Source organism: Salvelinus fontinalis, chromosome 4 (assembly GCF_029448725.1).
Source record: "Salvelinus fontinalis isolate EN_2023a chromosome 4, ASM2944872v1, whole genome shotgun sequence".
NCBI classification, from domain to species: domain Eukaryota; kingdom Metazoa; phylum Chordata; class Actinopteri; order Salmoniformes; family Salmonidae; genus Salvelinus; species Salvelinus fontinalis.
In genome coordinates this window covers 39,886,946-39,911,869 of record NC_074668.1, presented here as the reverse complement: position 1 = coordinate 39,911,869, position 24,924 = coordinate 39,886,946, and the positions used below count along the sequence as shown (strand labels likewise).

Sequence of the window (24,924 nt, the reverse complement as noted above, 5' to 3'; positions counted from 1 at the left end):
ACCATTTGGGACACACCCTGGAACTCTTATCTAGACTAGAGACCTCAGCATGGTCAGCCTGCCTGTGTAGAGCCTGCCTATCCTATAATACACAGCTCTGAACTAGGTAATTAGCAGCTGAATATTTGAAATTCTTCCTTTCTAAATATTTTTTTCTCTCCCTTCTGTGTTGTTGGATGAGCTTCTTCAAATGAATGGGATTGATTTATGGGACAGTTGTGTGGCTGCAAATTTGTATTTTCTCCTCAATTGCTTAGCGAGAGAGATTCCATTAGTATTTCAAGTTCAGCTATTTTGAAACAATCCTGTATTCAAGGCTTAAAAGCTTAACCCTCAATGATTGTGGATTTCAGATGATGCTGCTGGCTAAGCCAGTCCAACATTCATTTTATTCAGTGACCTTTAGAAATGGGCAAGTTTGCTTTTTGAGCTCTTGAAATGAAACTGTTAATACTAATGTAACCATTTCAAAAGATGTTAGAAGTGTATGGATGGTCAGTCAACAACTGAAGTTTAATTCAAGTGTTACATATGTAATGACTCACTAGGCGTGGCTGGTGGGATGGCAATGATGAGAATCAATGACAAAGGTTCAATGCATATTTATCCACATAAAAGGGTTCACAAAAAGGAAGATGAATGGTCAATCAAAACACTCCCACACACAGGGGATAAACTTAACTTAGGCTGGAATTTATCTTCGAAGATTAAATAGATTGTGCTTTTCTGCCAACATAATTCAATGTCCATGGGCTTCCACCAAATGCCCGGCAAGCTCAGCCTCTGGCATCCAGCCAGGAGCTTCTCTTTTGCTGAACTGAGGCTATGTCTACACTTGACACTTAAATGGGACTTGCGCTATCTAAATACGAAGATTGCATCGGAAATATAGGTCTAGACGCACAAAAGTCGCATTGTGTGCAGCTTTCTCCTCAGTCTGGATGCAATCAGGCTACCGAAAGCACATACGATGTCATCGGTATTCTGCCTTCAAGTCTCCAGAAAATGTGTACTTTGGGAGCGAGAGGCAGCTTCTTTTTTTTTTTTACTTTGGAGAAAATATTATGCTAACCTGTATGCAATCCCTTTAGCTTTGCTAGCTAGATTTCTGGCTAGCTACAGAGGTTAGCTATAGTAGTTGGCTACTGCCATCAAGTTGTTGTGCTATTATCAGATTTAGCCTGTTCCACCGTTTGCAGAATGCATATTTGCATTTGAATAATCCGGACACAATGTGGACACGGTACACACATTTAAATGTAGGTGTAGACGCATGAAGTGTTAGGAATTCCACCATCAGAAGTCCACGGTCAGAATACAAAAGATGCATGAACTGTCAAGTCTAAATACGGCCTGAAACAGCACCTTACATGCCCCATGTGTGTTGCAGCTTAATGAGGCTGAGTGGCTTTAGGTGCAGGCTGTGGCACTGCAGCCTAACTTGCTGCAGCCTAAAAATGCTAGTTGTGGGGCGTGTCTTACACTCCAAATAATGGCTTTCCCCGGCCACATATAATATAAATTATTATATTATGTAACATTATTTGAGCAAATGCCCAACCTTTTTCCCCTGAATTATATAGGTACCACTTTCTCCTAAATCCATAAATGACCAAGTTAGAGCAGAGCGCTGTACACCTCGAGAATGATTTACATTGAATTGTTGACTCACAATTTTCAATCAATCATTCAGGTAACAAAAGTTATATTCTGTCTTCCTAAACTATTTCCACTCTCTAGTTGTTGTAAACACATTTTCCCGGCTTTCAGCTTCATCTGTTTTTCTATTATTCCAAGCATAGTATTCCTTGTGAACATTTTTCTCTATGTGTAGATGGATCTTTCCCCTCTTTGAGAATAACGTAGATAGATGGATATATAGAGAGCAAGAGAGAGAGACAGAGAGAGTGAGAGAAAAAAGAGAGAGATTGCCTAGCGCAGGACAGTCTAGTCGTCTCTTCTTATCTCTCTGTGTGGTCCTGGCCCCTGTAGCTGCTGAATGAATCAGACTGCAGTGTCAAACCTTTTCTCAGCCAGAAGGGGCACCTTGACGACAGCCAAATGTGAATCGGCAGCACATGTCGACGTCCGCTTGGACTCTTGTCCAGCTTCACAGCTTAACACCTTCCATTACGAATTACAGCCCACCTTTTATAACCCCAACATCTGCCAGTCGCTCCTGCCACACTGCCCTCTGTAATCTCTGCACTAACCCTCTCTCTTTATCCAGATGTTTCTGTCTCTCTCTGTATTTCTTTCTATTCTCTCTCTCTCTGTTTCGCTCTTTCTTTCTCTCTCTCCAGTTACACAGGCCCTGCTCCGACTGATTTGCCGCTGACAGTTCCCGGTCAGTCAGAGCATGGCAGTAAACAGTGTGGAGAGAGAAGCAGGGTATGAGAAGCAGGCGGCACTCCTGCTAATTTGATTGTCAGCATAAGGCAATTCAGACCCATTTAGCTCAAATGCAGCACAGTGCTTATTCTCACACCTCAGTTCCTACATTGTTTTTAGTCAAAATTGCCAATACGCCCTGAAATAACCTGGTGTAGTACTGAGTGGTAACTCTAATGATGCAGACAATGGCAGCTGCTGTGATGAGATACTGAGCTGTGCGTACAAAAGAGACCTACAATTTCTCGGAGAGCGAGATGTCTTTGCATCCTCTCTTATCGATTTAAAATGAATATTTTTCGGCATCTCATTTATAATACTCAACCCACTGTAATTATAGCTCGGTATCCGACAGCAAAATTCATTGAAGTAATGAATTGATTGTCAAGGAGGGAGAACTGGAACATGCTAATTGCGTGCGCTGAGCAGTGGTGTGCTCTGTGTGCATAGCTCCTAGGAGCCTTGTTCAGTTTCACACAAAATGACTGTCTCAAATGGCACCCCATTCCCTATTGAGTATACTTTTGACCAAAGTAGTGCACTATATTGGGAATAGGGTTCCATTTGGGACATATGCCATGGTGTTTTCTTTTAGACATTCCAGGGTCAGAGAGGGAGAGAGGCTTGTAGCTCTGGCATTAAATGACGCTAATGCTGATGGACAAGGGCAATGTCGGTGCCCAGACGCCCACTGGTATCTGGCCAACAATGCTGTCGAGGAGGGGACTAAGACAAGATGCTCCTCAGACCTTGCTGGCCACCGATGCTTTTGCTTTCCAAACAGTGTTGGTAGAGGCTGTGTCCCAAATGGCATCCTATTCCCTACACAGTGCACTACATTTTACCAGCGCGTAGGGCTCTATATAGTGCACTATATAGGGAGTAGTATGGCATTTGGGATGCAAGCAGAGTGATTAATAATACATCTCTACATTATCTGCTTTGCTAAGCTGAGACATACAGAGAGAGCTGAGACATACAGAGAGCTGAGACAGGCAGAGGAGAGGGGCTGAAGAGAGCCAATAGCCTCTTAAAGCCTATCATTTATGGTGTTTGTCCTGTGGAATGTGCACTCACTGTCTACTTTGTCCAGCAAAATGGTGCTGCTCTCAGCCGATTACCAGACTGGGGGGGGGGGGGGGGGGTTGGTTAGTTCTGCGGCAGTCAGACACTCTGGGATCTGACAGGTTTTTTCCTCGTTCCCGTCAGTTGGGTGCTTTAGCCCTCCGCTCCTCTCCTATTCCACACTGGAGCTCTGAATGCCAGCCTCCCCTGCTGATGCAACAGCTTACAGGCACTGTGCCGCCTGCCGCTAGCTGCAACTCAGAGCCAAGGTCACATTATTTTCAAGAACAAGCAACACAAAATGCCTAAAGGTGCAAAGGCAGTCTGGAACAAGTACGTCCTGTACTATGCTTTAATGGGATAATTCAGATGAAATAATTCAGAGGGTTACCAAGATTAGAACACTGTTACATAAACCCAGGGATTGTTCCCATTTTAACTTGTGGACCACAGCAACTGTACATTGAAAAACCCAGGTTCCTGGCCTTCATCACGATGGGCATGAATTGTGCGACTCAAGTAGAACGCAGGTCACAGAAAATGTACATTGTTAGTGGGATGGGGTGGGTATTGTAGTATACTGTATGTTGTTTGGGGGTGGTTTTTGCTTTTTGTTTCTTTCATATATCTTTGTTTATCTGGGGTGCGTCTTGCAATCCAACCTGTGAGAGAAGAAGTAAAACATTTGGTGTCTGTAATGCACTATTAATATTGGATGCCAATTGTCGTTAAACCCCAACAAAGAAGAACAACTCTGTTGTTTCATAAGTATCTGAAGTGATGCTAAGTAACCTATCGGCGTGACATTGATTTATGTTCTGATGAATGTGCTAGGCCTTTTCTTTTAAAGTTACTACCTGAAGATCTTATTTGTATATCCTGTTTTGCCTGCCTCCTCCACCAGGGGTGTATTAATTACATCTTGCAATAAAAGCCATTTACCGTTCAAGATCCAAACGGAAGCAAACGGAAGGAACCTACCTGGATTTGTCTAATAAAACCTCTTGTTTTCGTTACAAACCGTTTTCCGTTTGGAGTAAACGGTTTCTGATGCGAAACGTTTTTCAACAGAATAATAGCTTTCCAACAGAATCAGCATAATCAATACACCCCTGTCCTTCAGCTCTGAAACATGGCAAGTGCCTAACTCCACACTTTACCACACTGGTGACAACCAGACAAAGCAATTTGAATTGAATTATGTGAATCCTAAAATCTGTATCGAGGCGAAGGCGTAGTGCAGTTAGGAAAACAATTATATTTAGGAAAACAGCTCACTTCTTGCAATTCTACACATTTTTTGCCATTAATAGAGAAAAATGTGTAGTTTTATAGCTAATCTCATGCTATTCTACACATTTTGCCATGATGCTGAGGGAGAATCTTTTCAGTTTTAATGCTAATTTCCTGCTATTTTACACATTTTGCCATGAGGCTAAGAGAACATTATGCAGTTTTAAAGCTAATTTCCTATCATTAAAAAATGTGTTGAGGTGTATCCTACGCCACTGTATCGAGGAGTTTACGGAGATAACTTATTGCCTTTGTCCTCTAACACATTCCTCACTCCTCCTCACCTTTCGTATTGTTTATTTGATTCATTTGCTGTATCTGTTACTCCAGGCTACACAAATAAATAATCCGGAGCAACTGGCTCCATCCAGCTCATGATTTATTTATACATAATGATGGATAGAAGTAGAAAAAGGAGAGAAATGTATAGGCCACCCTAAATCAGAAAAGTTTATCGCTAGACCGTATACCTGCCTATTTCCTGTAGGTCAACACGTACACAACTGCTTTTCCTAAACAGCTGTTATGTCAGCCTATTTGTTTAATTTAGGCTAGTGATTTGGAGATATGCATGGTATGCATGCATCAATTTTGGATAACCATACACCAGACAAATAACTGGATATGTCTAAACCTTTGTATAAAGACATTACAGACATAAGGGATATTTTTCCATGTTTTGATTGAGCTCAGATTATTTAGGTATGTGGTGATATTTCCCTTTAAATGTTGGCCTTAAAGTATAGTATGTAGGCATACTATGGGGTGCTAAGATTTTAAAAGATTATAGCTTTTGCATCACAAATAAAATAAAATAAAATGGTACCCTATAGTGGACTACTTTTGACTCTGGGGTGCCATTTTGGACGCAGCCCTGGTCTCTCCTGCTGACCACTGCTCAAGTCATTAGAATTGCCTCTGGGAGGAGTAGAATTTCTAAGGGAGACTTGGTAAATTTTCTGGAAACAGAGCCAATTAAAGATGGTGAGCCACATGATTATTACTCATTACAGATCACACTCAGGTCACATAACCTGGCCGTAAAATCATACTGCAGATTCTTCACTTACATTTTCTATGACAAATGTATCTTATGCAATCAGTTCAATTATTGATTGTTTTAGAGAAACGTTTCACTTGTATCGTTCAGTGATTGAAGTTTAGGTAACCGGGTATTATAATCAATTCCATTTTTCTCCCCTCTTTGTCTTTGTCCTTACACTTTATAGGGAGAGATATTAGGGGACCAAATGGGTTACCATAGTTTATATCTCCTTGACCTCTCTGCTCTTCTGTCATGTCATGCCTAATGAAGACTCCACAAAGTCAATAAGGATGAGCTGAGCATGAGTGTTCCCAAATCTGCAATGTGAGCTCGCTAATGAAAGCATGGCTGAATTAATAATAGAGAGAGCAGAGCAGAAGTAGAGAGAAGAGAGACGAGAGGGAGAGATCAAGAGCAGAAAGGGTGCAGTTCGACCCCTCAAAGAGCATCTTGCCGTCCCCTTTCAAATCTCTCCCAGCTGAAGTTCAATCATTTATTTATATTTATAAACTTGGTGGTTTGAGCCCTGAATGCAGATTGGCTGAAAGCTGTGGCATATCAGACCATATACCACGGGTATGACAAAACATTTATATTTACTGCTCTAATTACGTTGGTAACCAGTTTATAATAGCAATAAGGTACCTCGGGGGTTTGTGGTTTATGGCCAATATACCACAGTTCCTAAGAATAGCCCTTAGCTGTGGTATATTGGCCATATACCTCACCCCCTTGTGCCTTATTGCTTAATTATACCACACCATTGATGAAAATCCTTTCTGATTGGCTTGAAGGGCATTCAAGAGCGTGCATTATTTCCCTATAACGCACAGTATAATTGCACGGTATAATTGAAGGGCTATGAAGTTCATTCTTACATGTTCTATTTTTGAGCTGCTTTTGAAAGCAAAAGATGAATTGAAAACATTATTGGCATTGTTGAATTCAATTTTCATAATAGCAAGCTAGGATGATAGTTTGGTTAGCTAAGCTAGCAAGTCTGTTTGTTTGGTTACCAAGGCAATAGTAGCGATCTAGCTAGTTAGTAAACTTGATAGCTACTTCAGTGGATGTTGTCACATTTCTACTGGCAAAATGATCCATTTCTAGTGGCAAATATGTTAATTATTGCCCTGGTATAAAAGGGATAATCAATTAAGGGCTCTATGAGTTGTTTGGAAAAAATGCAACTCCATGGAAGGTGGGTTCCACTTCTCTAACATGTCGTGCAACACACCTTCCACGTTGTGCATTATTTTCCAGAGAACACATAGCCCCTTGTTGATTATCCCTTGCGGATTTCCAAGATAAATACTATCAGGGCTCTCAGTCTTGTTGATTTATTTACTATTGCCTTGACGTGGTTTCGACCTGCTACCTGAAAATGGGTTTATTGATTCAACATAAAATTCAGTTATGACTTCCTGCTGGATGGAAGAAAAAACCTTCTCTGCATTTGTTACTGCCATCACAGTGCTTGATATAATGAAATATTGATTGAACAGCTATCAAAGTATGAAATTACATTTTCATTTAGTTGCTCCATTATGTCCCTTCATTGCACTTGAAGCATTCAGGCATATTATATCCTTCAATTTCACATTTATATCATCTTACACTGAATTCCTCCTTTGAAATGCCTCCAACCCAGGGTTATATTTCATGCTGTTGTTTGTCTGTCCTCTCTCCCACTAGATGAAGTCTACAGAAGTGGACCAAGGGCTTTTCACAGACACCTACTGTAAAGTGTGCAGCGCTCAACTCATCTCCGAGTCCCAGAGGGTTGCCCACTATGAGGTGAGGAATACTTACTATGCTACAGTAATTCTTCTCAACCCCCACCATGCAGAGTTAGAGATCAGACAGACCATAATGAACATCAGTTGTGCGCAGTAGATCACCTGCTGGGTGTCAACAAACTGTGGTGATTCATTCATCATGGAGAATAATAGTCGATGCTCTGTGGTGAGAGGCAATAGGACGACCCGCCCGCTGTGCATGGCCAACGTTGGTGTTAGTCTGACTTGTCAAGATGAGCGAGGGAGACAGAGGTTTAAGCAGGGATGGAACCCCAGTACCCAGGGGCCATAGATGGTCCGAGGGTGGCAGTGCTATGACTAAACCAACCACCAGCACATGCCTCATCAGTTTACCAGACAATCCAACCATTATTAACCAAGGCTTTGGTCATACCGTTTGTTCTGTGTCAGTCAGCACCGCTCAGCAGCAGAAATCGCAAACGGCAGAGGGCTGCAGTTTTAAAATGTCAATAAACACGACTCACCTGGATTCACCCAATTATTCTTAATTATTTAGTTAAAGTGCTGATGAACAGCAAACACTGCCAGGCCCCATTGCCCTCCATGACCACCAGGTTTGTTGACAACCAGAGATTGCAGAAGAGGTTCTCTATCCGTGTGTTTCAGCAGTGCTTGAGTTTGGCCAGTACTCACTCGACTGAAGTACGGACACCTTGAATTTTCTTCTGCTTGACTACCTTCGCCTCTTATACAAATCAAATCAAATGTTATTGGTCCCATACACATATTTAGCAGATGTTATTGCAGGTGTAGCGAAATGCTTGTACAGTAGAAGGGCTCGGGCTAAGATTATTTCAACTGAAAATGAGTTCTGGCACTTGTTTCATTCTAGTCCAAGCACAGCGGCTGGCTATCGGGAGGTAACTGGTCTCTTCTGTACTCCAGATGCTGCCTTTCACTCACTGTCACACAGAGTCAGATGGCCAGAACACAGCGTCTGACTGCAGGGCCCATGGTGCATCTGTATGGACATCAGGAATAATAGGAGCTGAAAGGATTCATATAACACTTCCTTCGTGCGGTTGAAGTATTTATCCGAGTGCTTGCCCTGCCCACAACGGACCGGTGGTCACTGAGTTTGCTACCGTTGCAACTACTCCTGATCGCTCTGATGAAACGTTACACTCGATACTGCTATTTCTGATAGCTATGAAATGTGCTATCTGAGTGATTCGTCGTGAAACTGGAACAAAAAAAGACAGTGATTTGGGAGATTTTTACTACATGTAAACTGTAGAAGGGTCCTTTGGAGGAAGGATTGTTGACATATTTTTGATATTTGTATCTTAAAGCATAATTTCTGAATAATTGAAGTTGGAATATTTGTGACATTTTGGCCTCACTCAGGCCTCTTTTAAGACTCCATAATGTTTCATCTGTAGGTGCTACAAAGCAAAAGTTGGTGTCATATGAAGCTTTACCACTTTCTCCGTAATATGAGCAGTTTTTTATTTCAATAACACATTTCTTACATACATTTATGAATATAGATGTTCAAATGTTCATAGATGACCAGCAGGGTCAAAAAATAATAATCACAGTGGTTGTAGAGGGTGCAACAGGTCAGCACCTCAGGAGTAAATGTCGGTTGGCTTTTCATAGCCGAGCATTCAGAGTTGCAGGTGCGGTAGAGAGAGAGAGTCGAAAACAGCAGGTCCAGGACAAGGTAGCACGTCTGGTGAACAGGTCTGGGTCCCATAGTCGCAGGCAGAACAGTTGAAACTGGAGCAGCAGCCGGTGTACTGGGAACAGCAGGTGGACTGGGGACAGCAAGGAGTCATCAGGCCAGGTAGTCCTGAGGCATGGTCCTAGGGCTCAGGTCCTCTGAGAGAAGAGAGAAAAGAGAGAAAGAGAGAGAGAGAGTTAGAGGGGCGCAACTTTCACTGGTGACACCACATTCAGAAATTGCATTTTTGTCCCCCCACAGTTTTATCATTGGAATGTGATACAAAACGAGGCAACAGTGCTTTAGGACCATGCGGACGCCTCCGAAGTTTGGGTAGGCTGGTTGGAATGTTTATCCGACTGGATAAAAAATGTATAATAATAATAATAATTATGTCCCCCCCCACTTCTAAAACCAAAGTTGCGCCCCTGGATTACACTGTGGTGCAGTGCAGTGCAGTCTAGTGTGGTAGTAATGTGAACTGAACATGGGTAACAACAGAACCAAAGTGCTGAGGATGGGATCTCTGAGAGCAGGAAGTAGTTGTACCCCACTGTGTAAAATATTTAGTTATTGTCTGCTGTGTTGTGACTGCACCACTTGGCCTGTTGCCTCCTGCATATGTGGTGTATCTGTGATCTAAGAAGCCTCTGCCTCTAATGCATTGTGACTTGTTTGGGGCATAGTGACGATAATGATAGGCAGTGGAAGGCAAGAAGAAGACTCAATGAGGAAAACAGGCAAGTGTCACACAACTTTCTTCCAGAACAGTCACAGAGTTTATCCTGTGTTTGTTCGGAGAGAGAGAGAGAGACACTCCAGTGTCCTTAGTTGTCTCTTTACTGTCTTATGCCTTAGATTAGTAGATATGCTGTTTATGCTTTGTTTGAACTTTCCGACCCCGTAAGGTATTTTCTTCTTTAATCCGATTTTGTACATTTGAGAACCTTAAAATACTCTTCCTGAGTTTAACAAGGTTTCCTTGTGTAATGCAAACTCAGAATTTCAATTGTCGAAAAGAGACCTGTTTGATGTAATGCATCCTTGACTTGAATCCTAAAGTTGAGATTGGTGCAGGCTATGCCTTTTCAAGTTGAGATTGAAAACTTCATTATCTCAGCATTGCATTGTGCTGTTAATCTCCACTTCAAACACATCAAAGCCATCGGTCTGATGCAGAGGGGATCAGAATGGTCTGGTCCTACAGTTCAAAGAATTATTCCCTTCGCTGGGTCACATTTATCATGGGTCCCAAATGACACCCTATTCCCTATTAGAGTGCACTACTTTTGACCAGAGTCCTATTGGCCCTGATCAAAAGTAGAGAACTACAGTATATAGGGAATATGGGGACATTTAGTATCCAGACTTAATTATGCCTTTGATCCTCAAATAAATGTAATGGGTTTAGCATGTGTTAATAGGACTCAGGAGGTATAGGCCTAGGTACAGCAGTATTGCAGTACATTCAACCTTTATGCAACTTTCAACCTCCATGCAATTCCTGCTGTTGTTTCACACATATTTAATAATATCCCATTGCTTCAAGCTGTATTTGCTTGTTTATGGTAATGAAATTGACTTGCAGCTGATTAGAACTAGACCCCAGTGAGAAATCCCAGCGCATCTACTGTACATGATAGGATCCAGTGCTTTAAAGATAATTATTCTTCAGTCATTTCAGTTTCAGGACAATTACCTGCCACACCCTGTATATTTTCCACAGATGACAGTACCATGTATTTTACTTTACTTTGGTTAGAATAATCTAATTCTCCATCGCTGGGAATTCTGCCTGTCAGCTGCAAATTGTCAGCACTTCTTAGACTTTTCTTTTTTTCTTTGTTTAGGGCAACAAACAGGCTGTATCGCACAGCAGCTGTATTGTACATGAGATTTTGCAGGGCATGCACCACCTGATTTACACGTTTTGTTTCCAGTGCAGAATAGCACCCGGGTTTTACAATGACAATAGCACACAATTGTTTTTGTATTGTTGTATTTCCAGCAGCAGTGGTATTCAGTGGACTTTGATGGCCAATCTGGATACCCTGGCTGTGTCCTAAAGGGCACCCTATTCCCTTTATAGTGCACTACTTTTGACCTGGGCCTATAGGTCAAAAGTAGTGCACTATGTACAGTGCCTTCAGAAAGTATTCAGACACCATTACGTTTTCCACATTTTGTTGTATTACAGCCTGAATTTAAAATTGATTACATTTTGATTTTGTGTCACTGGCCTACACACAGTACCCCATCATATCAAAGTGGAATTATGTTTTTAGAATGTTTTCTTTACTGTTTAGTTACAGTTTGGATTTAAATCTGCTTGCAGATCTATAGCAATACTTGAATATGGCTGATCAACCACCAATTTGACACCAATTCGACAGTCTCATCCAGATCATCCTGGCATTTGTAGTTCTTTATGATAGCCACATTAGCAGCTAATAAGCATTTCATTTTGGAGGGGTAAATGCAGGCGAATATATTGATAAAAATCACCTTGTCCTAGAGAGATTTACTTGGTTATCAAAACGTCACGCCAGTGTAAGCCTACACGAAACACAGCCCGAAAATCCCCTATGGGATGATTGAATATACTGAAATGTATGGTGGGAAAATGATTGGAACCATTTCTTTGTTTGACCACTAGGTTTTATGGGTATTATGACTGATACTGTGGTACTCTATTGTGTGACAGACAGTGTGCGGACGGTGCCTCTAGTCGAGAGGGACTGGTCAGTCAGTTAAGCTTACAATGTAGATCACAGCAGGGCTGCAGTGGAATTATATACTTGTGCTTACGAGGACTGATTCAAAGCTGTCACCACAACAGTATGCATATACCCAACCTAAGAAGTACAGCTTTTACTCATTGAGCCAAAGGATAGTTGGTAGCTATGGAACCCAGTACTTCAGATCTTCATGTCCCACATGATTTAATGAACAGCAATTGATACAATTTCTCCCCAACTGTATGTGAAAGATAGCACTGTCTACCAACAACGATCAAACCACATTGACTAATAGTCTTGTTCGCCATTTGTGTCCATGTAGTGAGTTGTTTTGATGTTTTTCTGCACGTACCGCTTGCATCCTACATGCATAGCTACATTTATTTCAGCCCTATTTGTTTGCTACCATTCATCTATCTGTCTAAGTCTCTCTCTCTCTCTTTTTGTTTCTCAGAGTGTGTGTGTTGCTTCCTTGCCCTCTGCCTATATGTTTTGTTCACTGGATTCCCGGATTCAGGATTCCTGGCTCGTGAATAGGTATGAAGAGCAAGACAGAGAATAGAGGTGACCAGAGGGCTTAATGTCTAGATTTGGTCATAGAGCGATACCGTCAGCCTTCAAGGATACCCTCTTCCTATAGACGTGTTCAACAGGCGTTATTATAATTATCATGGCCCAGTTCTCTCCACCAGTGTCGAAAACTCCCTGACTGTCTCTGTGGTCGTTGTTGTCCTATAAGACCCCTGTGTGCCACTGAGGTGGAATGTATACTAATGCCAATAGAATCAAATTGACGTCACATGTCTCATCCTGTTCTTATCCAAGGAGCCGTTTAATGTACATGTGGGTTGTTCTGTGGTATGTCCTATACCATTCAGTGCCAATTCCGTTGCAGTGCCAGTCTTATAGGATCTTGGAATTTCATTCAAATCTTGGGTGAGAAAAACAAATTCATGTGGAAATATGTTTTGAGGATGTGAAGCTGCATTTGTTTATGGACTGTGCTGACGGGATCAGCAGGGGTAATACTGAGGGATGTCCTTAAGGCAACTCCCTCTACTATACTCAACTTTGGCCCTTTCCTGCCCCTTCGATCTCAGCTTTTCAACTGCTCCTCCTATGCTCATACGCATAGGAGTATATTGACAAGCTAATCTGCATCCCTCATGTCTAGTGGCTCTGACCTTTTGTCAATATGGATTTTATGAGAGGAGGATAAGGGAAGCACCGTGATGGAATACTGTTATTTACGTAGTTTAGTAGTAGACTGTCTTGTATTTCGAAATAGCTACAGTGCTAGTGCAGAGCGATTAGGGCTTTTTAAGGTTGGTTCGGTTTCAGTCCAGTTTTTTGAAAAATAGTCCAGTTTTTCAATTTCGGTTTTGATTATTATAATTGTTTAACACTAAATGCATTAATAAAATCCCCATGGTGGTAGTGACTACCCATTATTACTTAACACTTATTAACCATCATTTATTCACATTACTAGGCTTTAATACAATATTTGTATATCACACAGCCTCATTTGTCCCCAGTTTGTCGGAATCTGTTATGACTCAAATGTATTTGTCAGATTAAGAAAAACTCGATTTTGAGAGCTGGTTTAATTACTCCTCATGTATCATTAACCAGCAATGGCTAATTGTTACACTAGATCATGCTGTCAAATTCAGTTATGGAAAGTTGAGATACGTACAGTGTAGGTCTGCATGTGAGTAATGTTTACGCTTTTGCCATTTATTATTCGCTGTGTATTTAAAATTGGGTTGGGGAGTTAATGGGATGGAAATATTAGTCATTTCTATTGCTGACAAAAGGTAATAAATTAAAATGAGATTCAGGATCATCATTGTGTCAGTAATTGATAATTAATAAGGTTGAATAGTTAGGGTCTTTAGTAGTGTTCGTTTCAATGTAATCTGTGAGATGAAAATGCTGTTGTTCTCCCGCCCACGTTTGAAGGACTTTCAATTTGAAGGGCTTTTCAACATTAACATGTAAATGTATGTATTTCTTTGATGCATGCTAGCGATGAACAAACAGCAGACAACTGCATTGCTTTTTAACCCTGCTGTCACTAGGGTCTCACACTGGCCCATGTTTGGGTTACAGTAACATCATTTTCAATTGGTCAGTTCAGCTGTAGGCCTACTGGTCAGAAGTCCTTTACTCATTGCTCAACTACTACAAAGGTAGTGATTGCAGGGTTCCCACCATTGAGAAGCTGTGTCAATAGATTAACCAAGCCATACAAGGAAGATCATCACCAACCTTGCATGCACTTGCTAGCAACGCATCTCTTATAAAAACCTGCCACCAGGCAAGGTGGTTGAACTAACTACTGAAAGGTTGCCAGGTCAAATCCCCAAGGTGAAAAATCTGTCGTTCTGCCCTTGATCAATGCAGTTAACCCCCCACAACAACAGCTCCCTGGGTGCCCAATGTGGCATCCCCCCGCACCACTCCGATTCAGAGGGGTGGGGTTAAAAGCGAAAGTTAAGTGTCGGTTGGACCATGTTTGCAATTGACGATAAAACTAAATGTAATCCTTTAATCTAAACAAGACCTGCAATGAACCTAAACGGTTTGAAACTCAAAGCTGTTGACCTTATGTCAAAACATAAACTCCTAACTCTCTAAATATGACTCTCCAAGATGTTCGACTGGAGAGTGTTGTTGAGAGTCTCCAATATATTTCTGTATGTATGTTTATTTGTTAGTTCTGAGACTACAGCCTTTATACAACATTTACTTGGAGTTTGTATTCTGTATTAGTATACTTAGGCAAGGCTTTATTAGTATCCTCAGGCAAGGCTTGGGGAGCGTTTATTATTAGAATTTTTTTCTGCAAGATCAATTGTGACTCAGACCCTTTTAAATGGCACCGCTGAGCTGAAACAGAGGTAGAGTGTGTCCCAAATAGCACTCTATTCTCTATATAGTGCACTACTTTTGACCAGACCCGAAAGTGTGACATTTGGGACGCTGTCGTGCTATATGGTAGACATCCTTATTTTTCTTTAATTAAGATTAAACAAGTTAGTTACGGTCTCAAATTATTCTGACAAGGGAGAGACAGGCTGGTGAGGCGAATTAAACTGGAATAGCATGAGATGCAGATCCTTTTCTCCACCGAGATAGAATTCTTTCATGATTTTGGCATGACTAAACTCCTAAGCTGAGGACTTTGGCAGGTTTTAATTTAAAATATATAATGAACTAAAACCCCTAGTTTTTACAGCCATATCTCTGAAGGATAGGAGAGGTTTGAATTTCCAATGTTGTGAATTTCTGCTTTGGTGCATGGTGGGCAAAAAGAGGGCAAGAAAATGGCTTTGTTGCTTGGGCATGTACATTTCCTGTGTTACAAATGGCATGAAAATGGGTGCAATCAATCAATATGTGAGATACAATGGACCCAAAAACGCATTTAAAAAATAAAATTAGGCACATTAGCATACACTACATGACCAAAAGTATGTTGACACCTGCTCGTCGAAAATCATGGGCATTAATATGGAGTGGGTCCCCCTTTGCTGTTTTAACAGCCCCTGCTCTTCTGGGAAGGCTTTCCATTAGATGTTGGGGATATGCTTCCATTCAGCCACGCGAGCATTAGTGAGGTCGGGCACTAAAGTTGGACGATTAGGCCTGCTGACAATCGGCATTCCAATTCATCCCAAAGGGGTTTGATGCGGTTGAGGTCAGGGCTCTGTGCAGGCCTGTCAAGTTCTTCCACACCGATCTCAACAAATCTATGAACCTCGCTTTGTGCACAGCGGCATGTTCATGCTGAAACAGGAAATGGCCTTTCCCAAACTGTTGCCACAAAGTTGGAAACACAGAATTGTCTAGAATGTTATTGTATGCTGTAGCGTTAAGATTTCCTTTCACTTGAACTAAGGGGCCTATCCCGAACAATGAAAACAGCCCCAGACCTTTTTTCCTCCTCCACCAAACTTTACAGTTGGCACAATGCATTGGGGCAGGTAGCGTTCTCCTAGCATCCTCCAAACCCAGATTTGGCTGCTGGACTGCCAGATGGTGTGATTCATCACTCCAGAGAACGCGTTTCCACTGCTCCAGAGTCCAATGGCGACGAGCTTTACACCACTCCAGCCGTCACTTGACATTGCGCATTTTGATCTTAGGCTTGTGTGTGGCTGCTCAGCCATGGAAACCCATTTCATGAAGCTCCCGACGAACAGTTATTGTGCTGACGTTGCTTCCAGAGGCGGTTTGGAACTCGGTAGTGAGTGTTGCAACCGAGGACATATGATCAGCACTCAGCTGTTTTGTTCTGTGAGCTTGTGTGGCCTACCACTTTGCGGCTGAGCCGTTGTTGCTCCTAGACGTTTCCACTTCACAATAACAGCACTTACAGTTGACCGGGGCAGCGCTAGAAGGGCAGAAATTTGACAAACTGACTTGTTGGAAAGGTGGCATCCTATGACGGTGCCATGTTTAAAGTCTTTTCAGTAAGGTCATTCTACTGACAATGCGGGTATATGGAGATTGCATGGCTGTGTGCTCGATTTTATACACCTGTCAGCAACAGGTGTGGCTGAAATAGCCAAATCCACTCATTTGAAGGGGTGTCTACATACTTTTGTGTATATATTGTACTTTCTTGCCTTTAATCATGTAATATTTTGGCCTTCGTTTGGAGGGAAAATCTGTACTTTTATAGAGGGGAAAAAGAAGAAAGCAGCCTCCCAATGTGTACCATAATTCTTGTTCATTTCTTTGCTGATAACTTCAGTAAGCCCCCAACTGCAATCATTTCTAAACACATTGCGTACTGCAACTGCTAATGGGAAGAACAAAGGCTTTTGAAGCCATGGGGAATAAGAATGAGGTATAATGTGAGGTGCTGTCAGAGAGGGAAAACAGAACATTTGAGGAGTCCCAGGGCATAGTAGGGAGTCTGTCCTTTGAGTTGCCAACTGAATTTTAATGCACTATATTCTTTTGGATCCATGTCCCATTGAGGTTTGATCCTACACCAGTGTTCCCTTTGAATGTTACAGGCTATCAAGCTATTATGGCTCCCGAGTTGCGCAGCGGTGTAAGGCACTGCATTTCAGTACTAGAGCCGTCACGACAGACCCTGGTTCGATCCCGGGCTGTATCACAACCGGCCGTGATCGGTAGACCCATAGGGCGGCGCACAATTAGCCCAGCGTCGTCCGGGTTAGGGGAGGGTTTGGGCCGGGGTAGGCCATCATTGTAAAATAAGAATTTGTTCTTAACTGACTTGCCTGTTTAAATGAAAAAGTATTAGGCCTGTTTTTTCATGACATGTTTTTGGAAATGTATTCATTTTTTCCCCGATACTGTTGATCATATATACACAAACGTAATGATACCATTACCTCAGCACATAATCAATTTGAAATGGAGTCTGAATCCTTTTCTTACTAAAGTGGTACTTATAGCCATTAGCCTGTCAGTGAGTTTGTTGCTTATGATTCTGTTCCCGGTCCTTATGTCTCTCATTGGCAATTATCTCTCCATATTCACAATATCAGGCAGGATTTTTTTTTTAATGTCGTTTCTCCATGAACTACTGCACTTATGAGTTGAAGAATTTAAAAGGTAATCACTCACTCTCCCAACCAACAACTACTTGTTTTACCTCAAGCACCTAGCAATGTACACAGCAGAAGGGAGCTGAGTGCTGTTAAATCCATTACATTTTTCACATGGATAACAGTCATCTATTCCGATGTGACATACACAACATACACTGTATACCAAGGGTTCACGACCCCATTTTGATATCTGAATATTCTCGCGACCCCAACCATGTCAAAAAAAATATGTTACTTTTTTATTTGGGGCTATGGCAGTCAATTGAAAAACATTCTAACTGCATTTCTGATTGTCTTCTCAACTCACCCTCACATACTTTTAATGTGGTGCTATGACAGTCAAATGCAAATTAGTATGACACAATGTCTCATATTTCACCTCCACTAATGAGATGGGTGCCGCATCGGAGCTTCTCAAAGTCAGAAGGCATAGTCGACAGTCCGCACCTCATCTCTGCTGTCAATTCCAATTTGGATCGGTTATTTGATTTGAATGCAGACGAGAGCACTGAATCCATATTCACACAGATATGCGCTGGTGAAGGTTAGCCTGCCATGAGTTTTATGGGGGTTTCAAAACAACAGGAAATTCGGAAGTCATGACGCCAGTGATCTTCAGGTCGGAAAGTCGGAGCTAGAGAAAGAGGCCCGAGTTCCCAAGTTGGAATTTCGAGTTGGATGACTATTCAAAGCTATTTTTCCCAGTCGGTTTTTCCCAGTTTTTCTCCAAGTTCCCAGTTGTCTTGAATGCACTGATGTCAGAAGTCAGAGATTTACGAGTTCCCAGTTCCGAGTTCTCAGTTGTTTTGAATGCAGCATTAATGCGCAGAGGGAGACGGCAGGGTATTCCCTTTGAGTCAGGAACCAAAACTTCTCCATAGTGACCTTTAAATGCATTCGGTCACATGACAGCTCAATCAGCTGTTCGATTTCACTTACCGGCATGTCAACTGAGCCAGGATCACAGTCAAACGGATTGGGAAGTAGGTCCCAAAGTGCTCTTTCAAGAGTTAGAGGTCAGCAGTCATCTCTCGTGTCAACAAAATATATATATATTTTTATATACATGGGAATGACAACAGTTCCTCTCTCAATGCAAATCTTTCCAACACTCCCCCTCAATAACCACCAAGCCTCGGTGTGAAATAGAACATTTTCATGCTCTGATCCCATTTTTCCAGATACTTTTGCTAACGGGCATGCGTACAGTTGATGTGGTTGGATGTAGTTTACAATTGAAGTTACCTGTTGCAGTATATCTCCTAGTTCTGTGCTCAGCTCTTTTGCCGCCAGTTGCTCTCGGTGTATCATACAATGTGTCCATATGGCAGAGGGAGACACATTCATAACTAGAGTCCAGAGACCTGCCCACCGTCCCGCCATAGATGGAGCACCATCTGTGCAAAAGCCCACCATTCGATCCCATATGGAATGTGTTTTTCGTCAATATAGCCACGCAGCACACTGAACATCCCCTGTGCCGTTTCCTGCCCGGGAATTGTGAGACAGATTAATATGTCCTCGTGAATAGCATCCCCCGACATATAGCGAGTGAAAGTCAATGCATGGGCATCTCGGCCCTCACAGCTAACGTCCATTTGGAGAGCATAATGTGGGGAGTTTTTTTGTCGTTCAGTCAGTTTCCTCTTGATTGCTAGCTATAGCATCAATTCTTAGTTTCACACTGTTATCTGACAAAGGTATTGATGTGAGTTTCTGTGCCTCTGCCTCCCCACACATTGTTTTCACAATATCAATTGCAGACGGTAATATCAAAGTTTCTGCAATAGTGTGTGGTTTCATAGCCCTTCACCTTGGGAATGATTCAAGTGCGGCCTTTTCCCATGATCTAAGGGTGCTCTCTGGTTGAATTCTGTCTTTTGATTTGAATCATTTTGATTTTGATTTTTAAGGTTAACCACATACAATGATTTTGATATTTCTTTTTTCTTCAGGATTTTGGAAATTCCCCCGTAACCCCATTTTCATATCAGGCGACCCCACAACGAGTCGCGACCCCTAGTTTGAGAACACGGTCCGTGTTCCATTTGATTCAGCAGAATAGTTGACATGACAGCCAAGGGGAAGGTTTAGCTTATTTCTAATGTGGAATGTTTTGTTGGATAGAAGCCATGGCCTTTTATGTCTGTGGGTTTTGGTCATGGCAGGTACTATCCACCGCGTTTGTTCCGTGTGTTTTTTGATGGGAGTTGAATATTTGATATTCTTGTCTGTCTGGCCTAGTTTCGTGACAGCATTCTGTCAAGTGTCTAGGGGAGTGCTGCCTCCCTCATTGTCGACTGATCTAAAGGGAGCCCTCCCTCCTGCCAAATTGTTCTGGATTTCATATGAAAGACCACACAGCAGTCGCCATGCTGTCAGAGTCTGGATATGTTTGAACTGTAAAAGACCGATTATGTGAGGAGGACTTCAAATCAACAGATAGGATAGGTATCTGGGGTCCAAATCAAGAGAACATTTTGATGAATTGGACAGAAGAAAACAACCATGTCAATATATTTTTCCAAAAAAAGAATTGGCTCTAATTCAACATGTGCTTCAGGGAAGTTCTGTGGTTACTGTTATGAATGTAAAGCCAAGCAAGAAAAGATAGAATTTGAATGTTAGATAGTAAATATGATGAACACAAACTGACACAGACAGAAAATTGGATGTGAACTGGAGAGAGAGAGGTGTTAGGTTGACAAAAAGAACATTCAGAACACTAATAGGGGAACACTGCAGGTTGTGCTGGTGGGTATAGCAACTTCTCAGCTCCTCCAAATGGATCCCAGCATGGGTGCTCACATATACAGTCACATCAATTAGTCCTCCACTGTTTCCCATTTAACTGTACGCAGCCTGACGGCATTCACTGACGGAGTGCACTGACGGCGTGCTTTTTCTGCTCTCTTTGTCCCAAATGGCACCCCATTCCCTATATAGTGCAGTATTTTAGACCAGAGCCCTGTGGGCCCTGCACAAAAGTAGTGCACAACGTAGGGAGTAGGGTGCCATTTGGAACACAGCCCTGATAAGCTCTGCATTCATCCATTCAGGAAACAGCTGGGCTTATATGGTGTCTGAATAATCCATTGCCCACAGCTATGTGTAGAAAACACATGAAGTGAGCAGCACTTCACCACAGTCTCTTGTAGCTGATTGGGTTCTAAGTGCAGATATTATTCACCACGAGACAAAACTGAACGGGGAGGACGGGATAGCATAGATGTAGAAATGACATGGTGGTAGGAATGTTGGTAGGAGGTCGTTAACATTCCAAAAAGGTGTCCTTCTTGGTAGGAACAGTAAGAAGGTAGAGTTGAGGAAGTCTGTATTTTTCTCTGCACTTAAACACAATTTGCAACGTGAATGGTGATGTGTTTCCATGCAGTGATCTATGATATGTCCTGAAACACCCAGTTAATGGTAATCAATAGGGTACAGATTGAACTACATGCTAAATACAGTCAAGGATGTTAGTCGTTCGGTCACTGTAAACCAGACACAGTTGCATTATACAGTTGCATTAAACACCAAAGATGACGCAGACAGACATGGCAGCTCTGCTTCTTGCAACTAAGCAACTCTGCAGTATTTCGTTTTTCTGTGTGTTATTTCTTACATTATTAGCCCAGAACGTGTTTTGTGTTATTACATACAGCCGGAAATAGCTTTTGGATATTAGAACGGTGGAAACTCACCAGCAACTTTCCCGAATTAGATCCTTTGTTCGCAACCCCAGGGCAGTTGAACTTATCCAAGAGGCTGCTCCAAGACGCCGCCGGTGGAGAAGAGGTATTCGAAGTGGACTTCTAGTCCGACTCAGGAGGCGCGCACACCATCCACCACTTCCGAGTATATTAATCGCTAATGTTCAGTCTCTGGATAATAAAGTAGACAAACTCAGCGTGAGAATCTCCTTGCAGAGAGACATCAGGGATTGTAACATACTCTGTTTCATGGAAACATGGCTCTCTCGGGATATATTGTCTTTGTCCATACAGCCAGAGGGGTTCTCCGTATATCATGCAGACAGGAATAAAGATCTCCCCGGGAAGAAGAAAGGCGGGGGTGTATGTTTCATGATTAACTACCCATGGTGTGATTGTGAAAACATACAGAAACGCAAGTCCTTTTGTTCACCCAACCTAGAATACCTTACAATCAAATGCCATTTATTGTAGCTGGGAATTTTAACAAAGAAAATTTAAGGAAAACGCTACCGAAGTTCTATGAACACATTGACTGTAGTACTCGCACTGCTAAAACACTCGACCACTACTACTCCAGCTTCCGGGATCTCTACAAGGCCCTCCCCCACTCCCTTCGGCAAATCTGATAATCACTCCATTTTGCTCCTCCCTTCCTATAGGCAGAAGCTCAAACAGGAAGTACCCGTGCTAAGGACTATTCAACGCTGGTCTGACCAATCGGAATCCACGCTTCAAGATTGTTTTGATCATGTGGATTGGGATATGTTCCGGGTAGCCTCCGATAATAACATCGACGAATACACGGATACAGTGACTGAGTTTTTCAGGAAGTGTATAGGAGATGTACACACTGTGACTATTATAACCTACCCTACCAGAAACCGTGGATAGATGGCAGCATTCGCGCAAAATTGAAAGCGCGAACTGGGAATATGGCCAAATACAAACAGTGTAGTTATCAAACAAGCAAAATGTCAGTGCAGAGACAAAGTGGAGTAGCAAATAAATGGCTCAGACCTTGAGACGTATGTGGCAGGGTCTACAGACAATCACGGATTACAAAGGGAAAACCAGCAACGTCGCAGGCACTGACGTCTTGCTTCCGGACAAGCTGAACACCATCTTCACCCGCTTTCAGGATAACACAGTGCCACCTCTACCAAGGACTGTGGGCTCTCCTTCTCCTTCAACGTGAGTAAGACATTTAAGCAAGTTAACCCTAGCAAGGCTGCTGGCCCAGACAGCATCCCTAGCCAAAACCTCAGAGCATGTGCAGACCAGCTGGCTGGAGTGTTTACAGACATATTCAATCTCTCCCTATCCCAGTCTACTGTCCCCACTTGCTTCAAGATATCCAGCATTGTTCCTGTACCCAAGAAAGCAAATGTAACTGAACTAATAGACTATCGCCCGGTAGCACTCACTTCTGTCATCATGACGTGATTTGAGAGGCTAGTTAAGGATCATATCACCTCTACCTTACCTGCAACTCTAGACCCACTTCAATTTGCTTACTGCCCCAATAGATCCACAGACAATCGCACTGCACACTGCCCTATCCCATCTGGACAAGAGGAATACCTACAGTTGAAGTTGGAAGTTTACATACACCTTAGCCAAATACGTTTAAACTCAGTTTTTCAGAATTCCTGAAATATCATCCGAGTAAAAATTCCCTGTCTTAGGTCAGTTAGGATCACCACTTTATTTTAAGAATGTGAAATGTCAGAATAATAGTAGAGAGAATGACATATTTCAGCTTGTATTTCGTTCATCACATCATACACTCAATTAGTATTTGGTAGCATTGCCTTTAAATTGTTTAACTTGGGTCAAATGTTTCGGGTAGCCTTCCACAAGCTTCCCACAATAAGTTGGGTGATGAATGTGGTTTGTACAGATGAATGTGGTATCTTCAGGCATTTGGAAATTGCTCCCAAGGATGAACCAGACTTGTGGAGGTCTACAATTTTTTTTCTGAGATCTTCAGAAAAAAAAACTTTCTGAGTTTTTCATTGATTTTCCCATGATGTCAAGCAAAGAGGGACTGAGTTTGAATGCAATTGACTCAAATTATGTCAATTAGCCTATCAGAAGCCTCTAAAGCCATGACAAAATTTTCTGAAATTTTCCAAGCTTGTTAAAGGCACAGTCAACTTAGTGTAGGTAAACTTCTGACCCACTGGAATTGTGATACGGTGAATTATAAGTGAAATAATCTGTCTGTAAACAATTGTTGGAAAAATTACTTGAGTCATGCACAGAGTAGATGTCTTAACCAACTTGCCAAAACTACAGTTTGTTAACAAGAAATGTGTGGAATGGTTGAAAAACTAGTTTTAATGACGCCAACCTAAGTGTATGTAAACTTCCGACATCAACTGTATGTAAGACTGCTATGCTGTTCATTGACTATAGCTCAGCATTCAACACCATAGTACCCTCCAAGCTCATCATTAAGCTCGGGGCCCTGGGTCTGAATGACATCCTGTGCAACTGGGTCCTGGACTTCCTGACGGGCCGCCCCCAGGTGGTGAAGTTAGGAAACAACACCTCCTCTTCGCTGATCCTCAACACAGGGGTCCCACAAGGGTGAGTGCTCAGCCCCGTCCTGTACTCCCTTTTCACCGATGACTGCGTGGCCATGCACGCCTCCAACTCAATCACCAAGTTTGCAGACGACACAACAGTAGTAGGCCTGATTACCAACAATTACGAGACAGCCTAACGAGAGGAGGGCGTTGGGAGTGTGGTGCCAGGAAAATATCCTCTCACTCAATGTCGAGAAAACAAAGGAGCTGATTGTGGATTTGAGGAAACAGCAGAGGGAGCACACCTCTATCCACAACGATGGGAGCGCTGTCACGTTCTGACCTTAGTTATTTTGTTATTTCTTTGTTTTAGTATGGTCAGGGCGTGAGTTGGGTGGGTTATCTATGTTCGTTTTTCTATGTTGTTTTTTTTCGTTTGGCCTGGTATGATTCTCAATCAGAGGCAGGTGTCGTTAGTTGTCTCTGATTGAGAATCATACTTAGGTAGCCTTTTTTCACCTGGGTTTCGTGGGTGGTTATTTTCCGTATCAGTGTTTGTTCCATACGGGACTGTGTTCGGTTTTCATTTATTCTCTTGTTCCTTTTGTTTTTCTGTGTCCAGTGATATTTCATTAAAATATATTATGGACACATACCACGCTGCGCATTGGTCCGACATTTCTTACTCCTTGTTAGAGGAGGACGAAGAGAACCGTTACAAGCGCAGTGGAGCAGGTGGAAAGCTTCAAGTTCCTCGGCATACACATCACTGACGATCTGAAATGGGCCACACGCACAGATAGTGTGGTGGAGGCTGAAGAAATTTGTCTTGGCACCTAAAACCCTCACAAACTTTTACAGATGCACAATTGAGAGCATCCTGCCGGCTGTATCACCGCCTGGTACGGCAACTGCAACGCCCGCAACCGCAGGGCTCTCCAGAGGATTGTGCGGTCTGCCCAATGCATCACCGGGGACAAACTACCTGCCCTCCAGGACACCTACAGCACCCGATGTCACAGGAAGGCCAAAAAAGATCCTCATAGACAATAACCACCCGAG

At 42.4% G+C, this 24,924-nt stretch overlaps 1 protein-coding gene across 7 annotated transcripts in view; it reads left to right on the top strand.

Annotated features, from left to right (window-relative positions):
• LOC129853761 (zinc finger matrin-type protein 4-like) overlaps nucleotides 1-24,924 on the top strand; it is a 257,716-nt gene that overhangs the window by 28,633 nt on the left and 204,159 nt on the right. For 5 of the 7 annotated variants that reach the window (XM_055920135.1, XM_055920132.1, XM_055920133.1 and 2 more), the window contains one exon: nucleotides 7,490-7,591. The exons of 1 other annotated variant lie outside the window; for it this stretch is intronic. In XM_055920135.1, coding sequence (XP_055776110.1) covers nucleotides 7,490-7,591 — 102 coding nt within the window. Of the gene's footprint in view, nucleotides 1-7,489; nucleotides 7,592-24,924 lie in introns of those variants that run through there. One more of the 7 variants, XM_055920138.1, reaches the window with a different exon arrangement.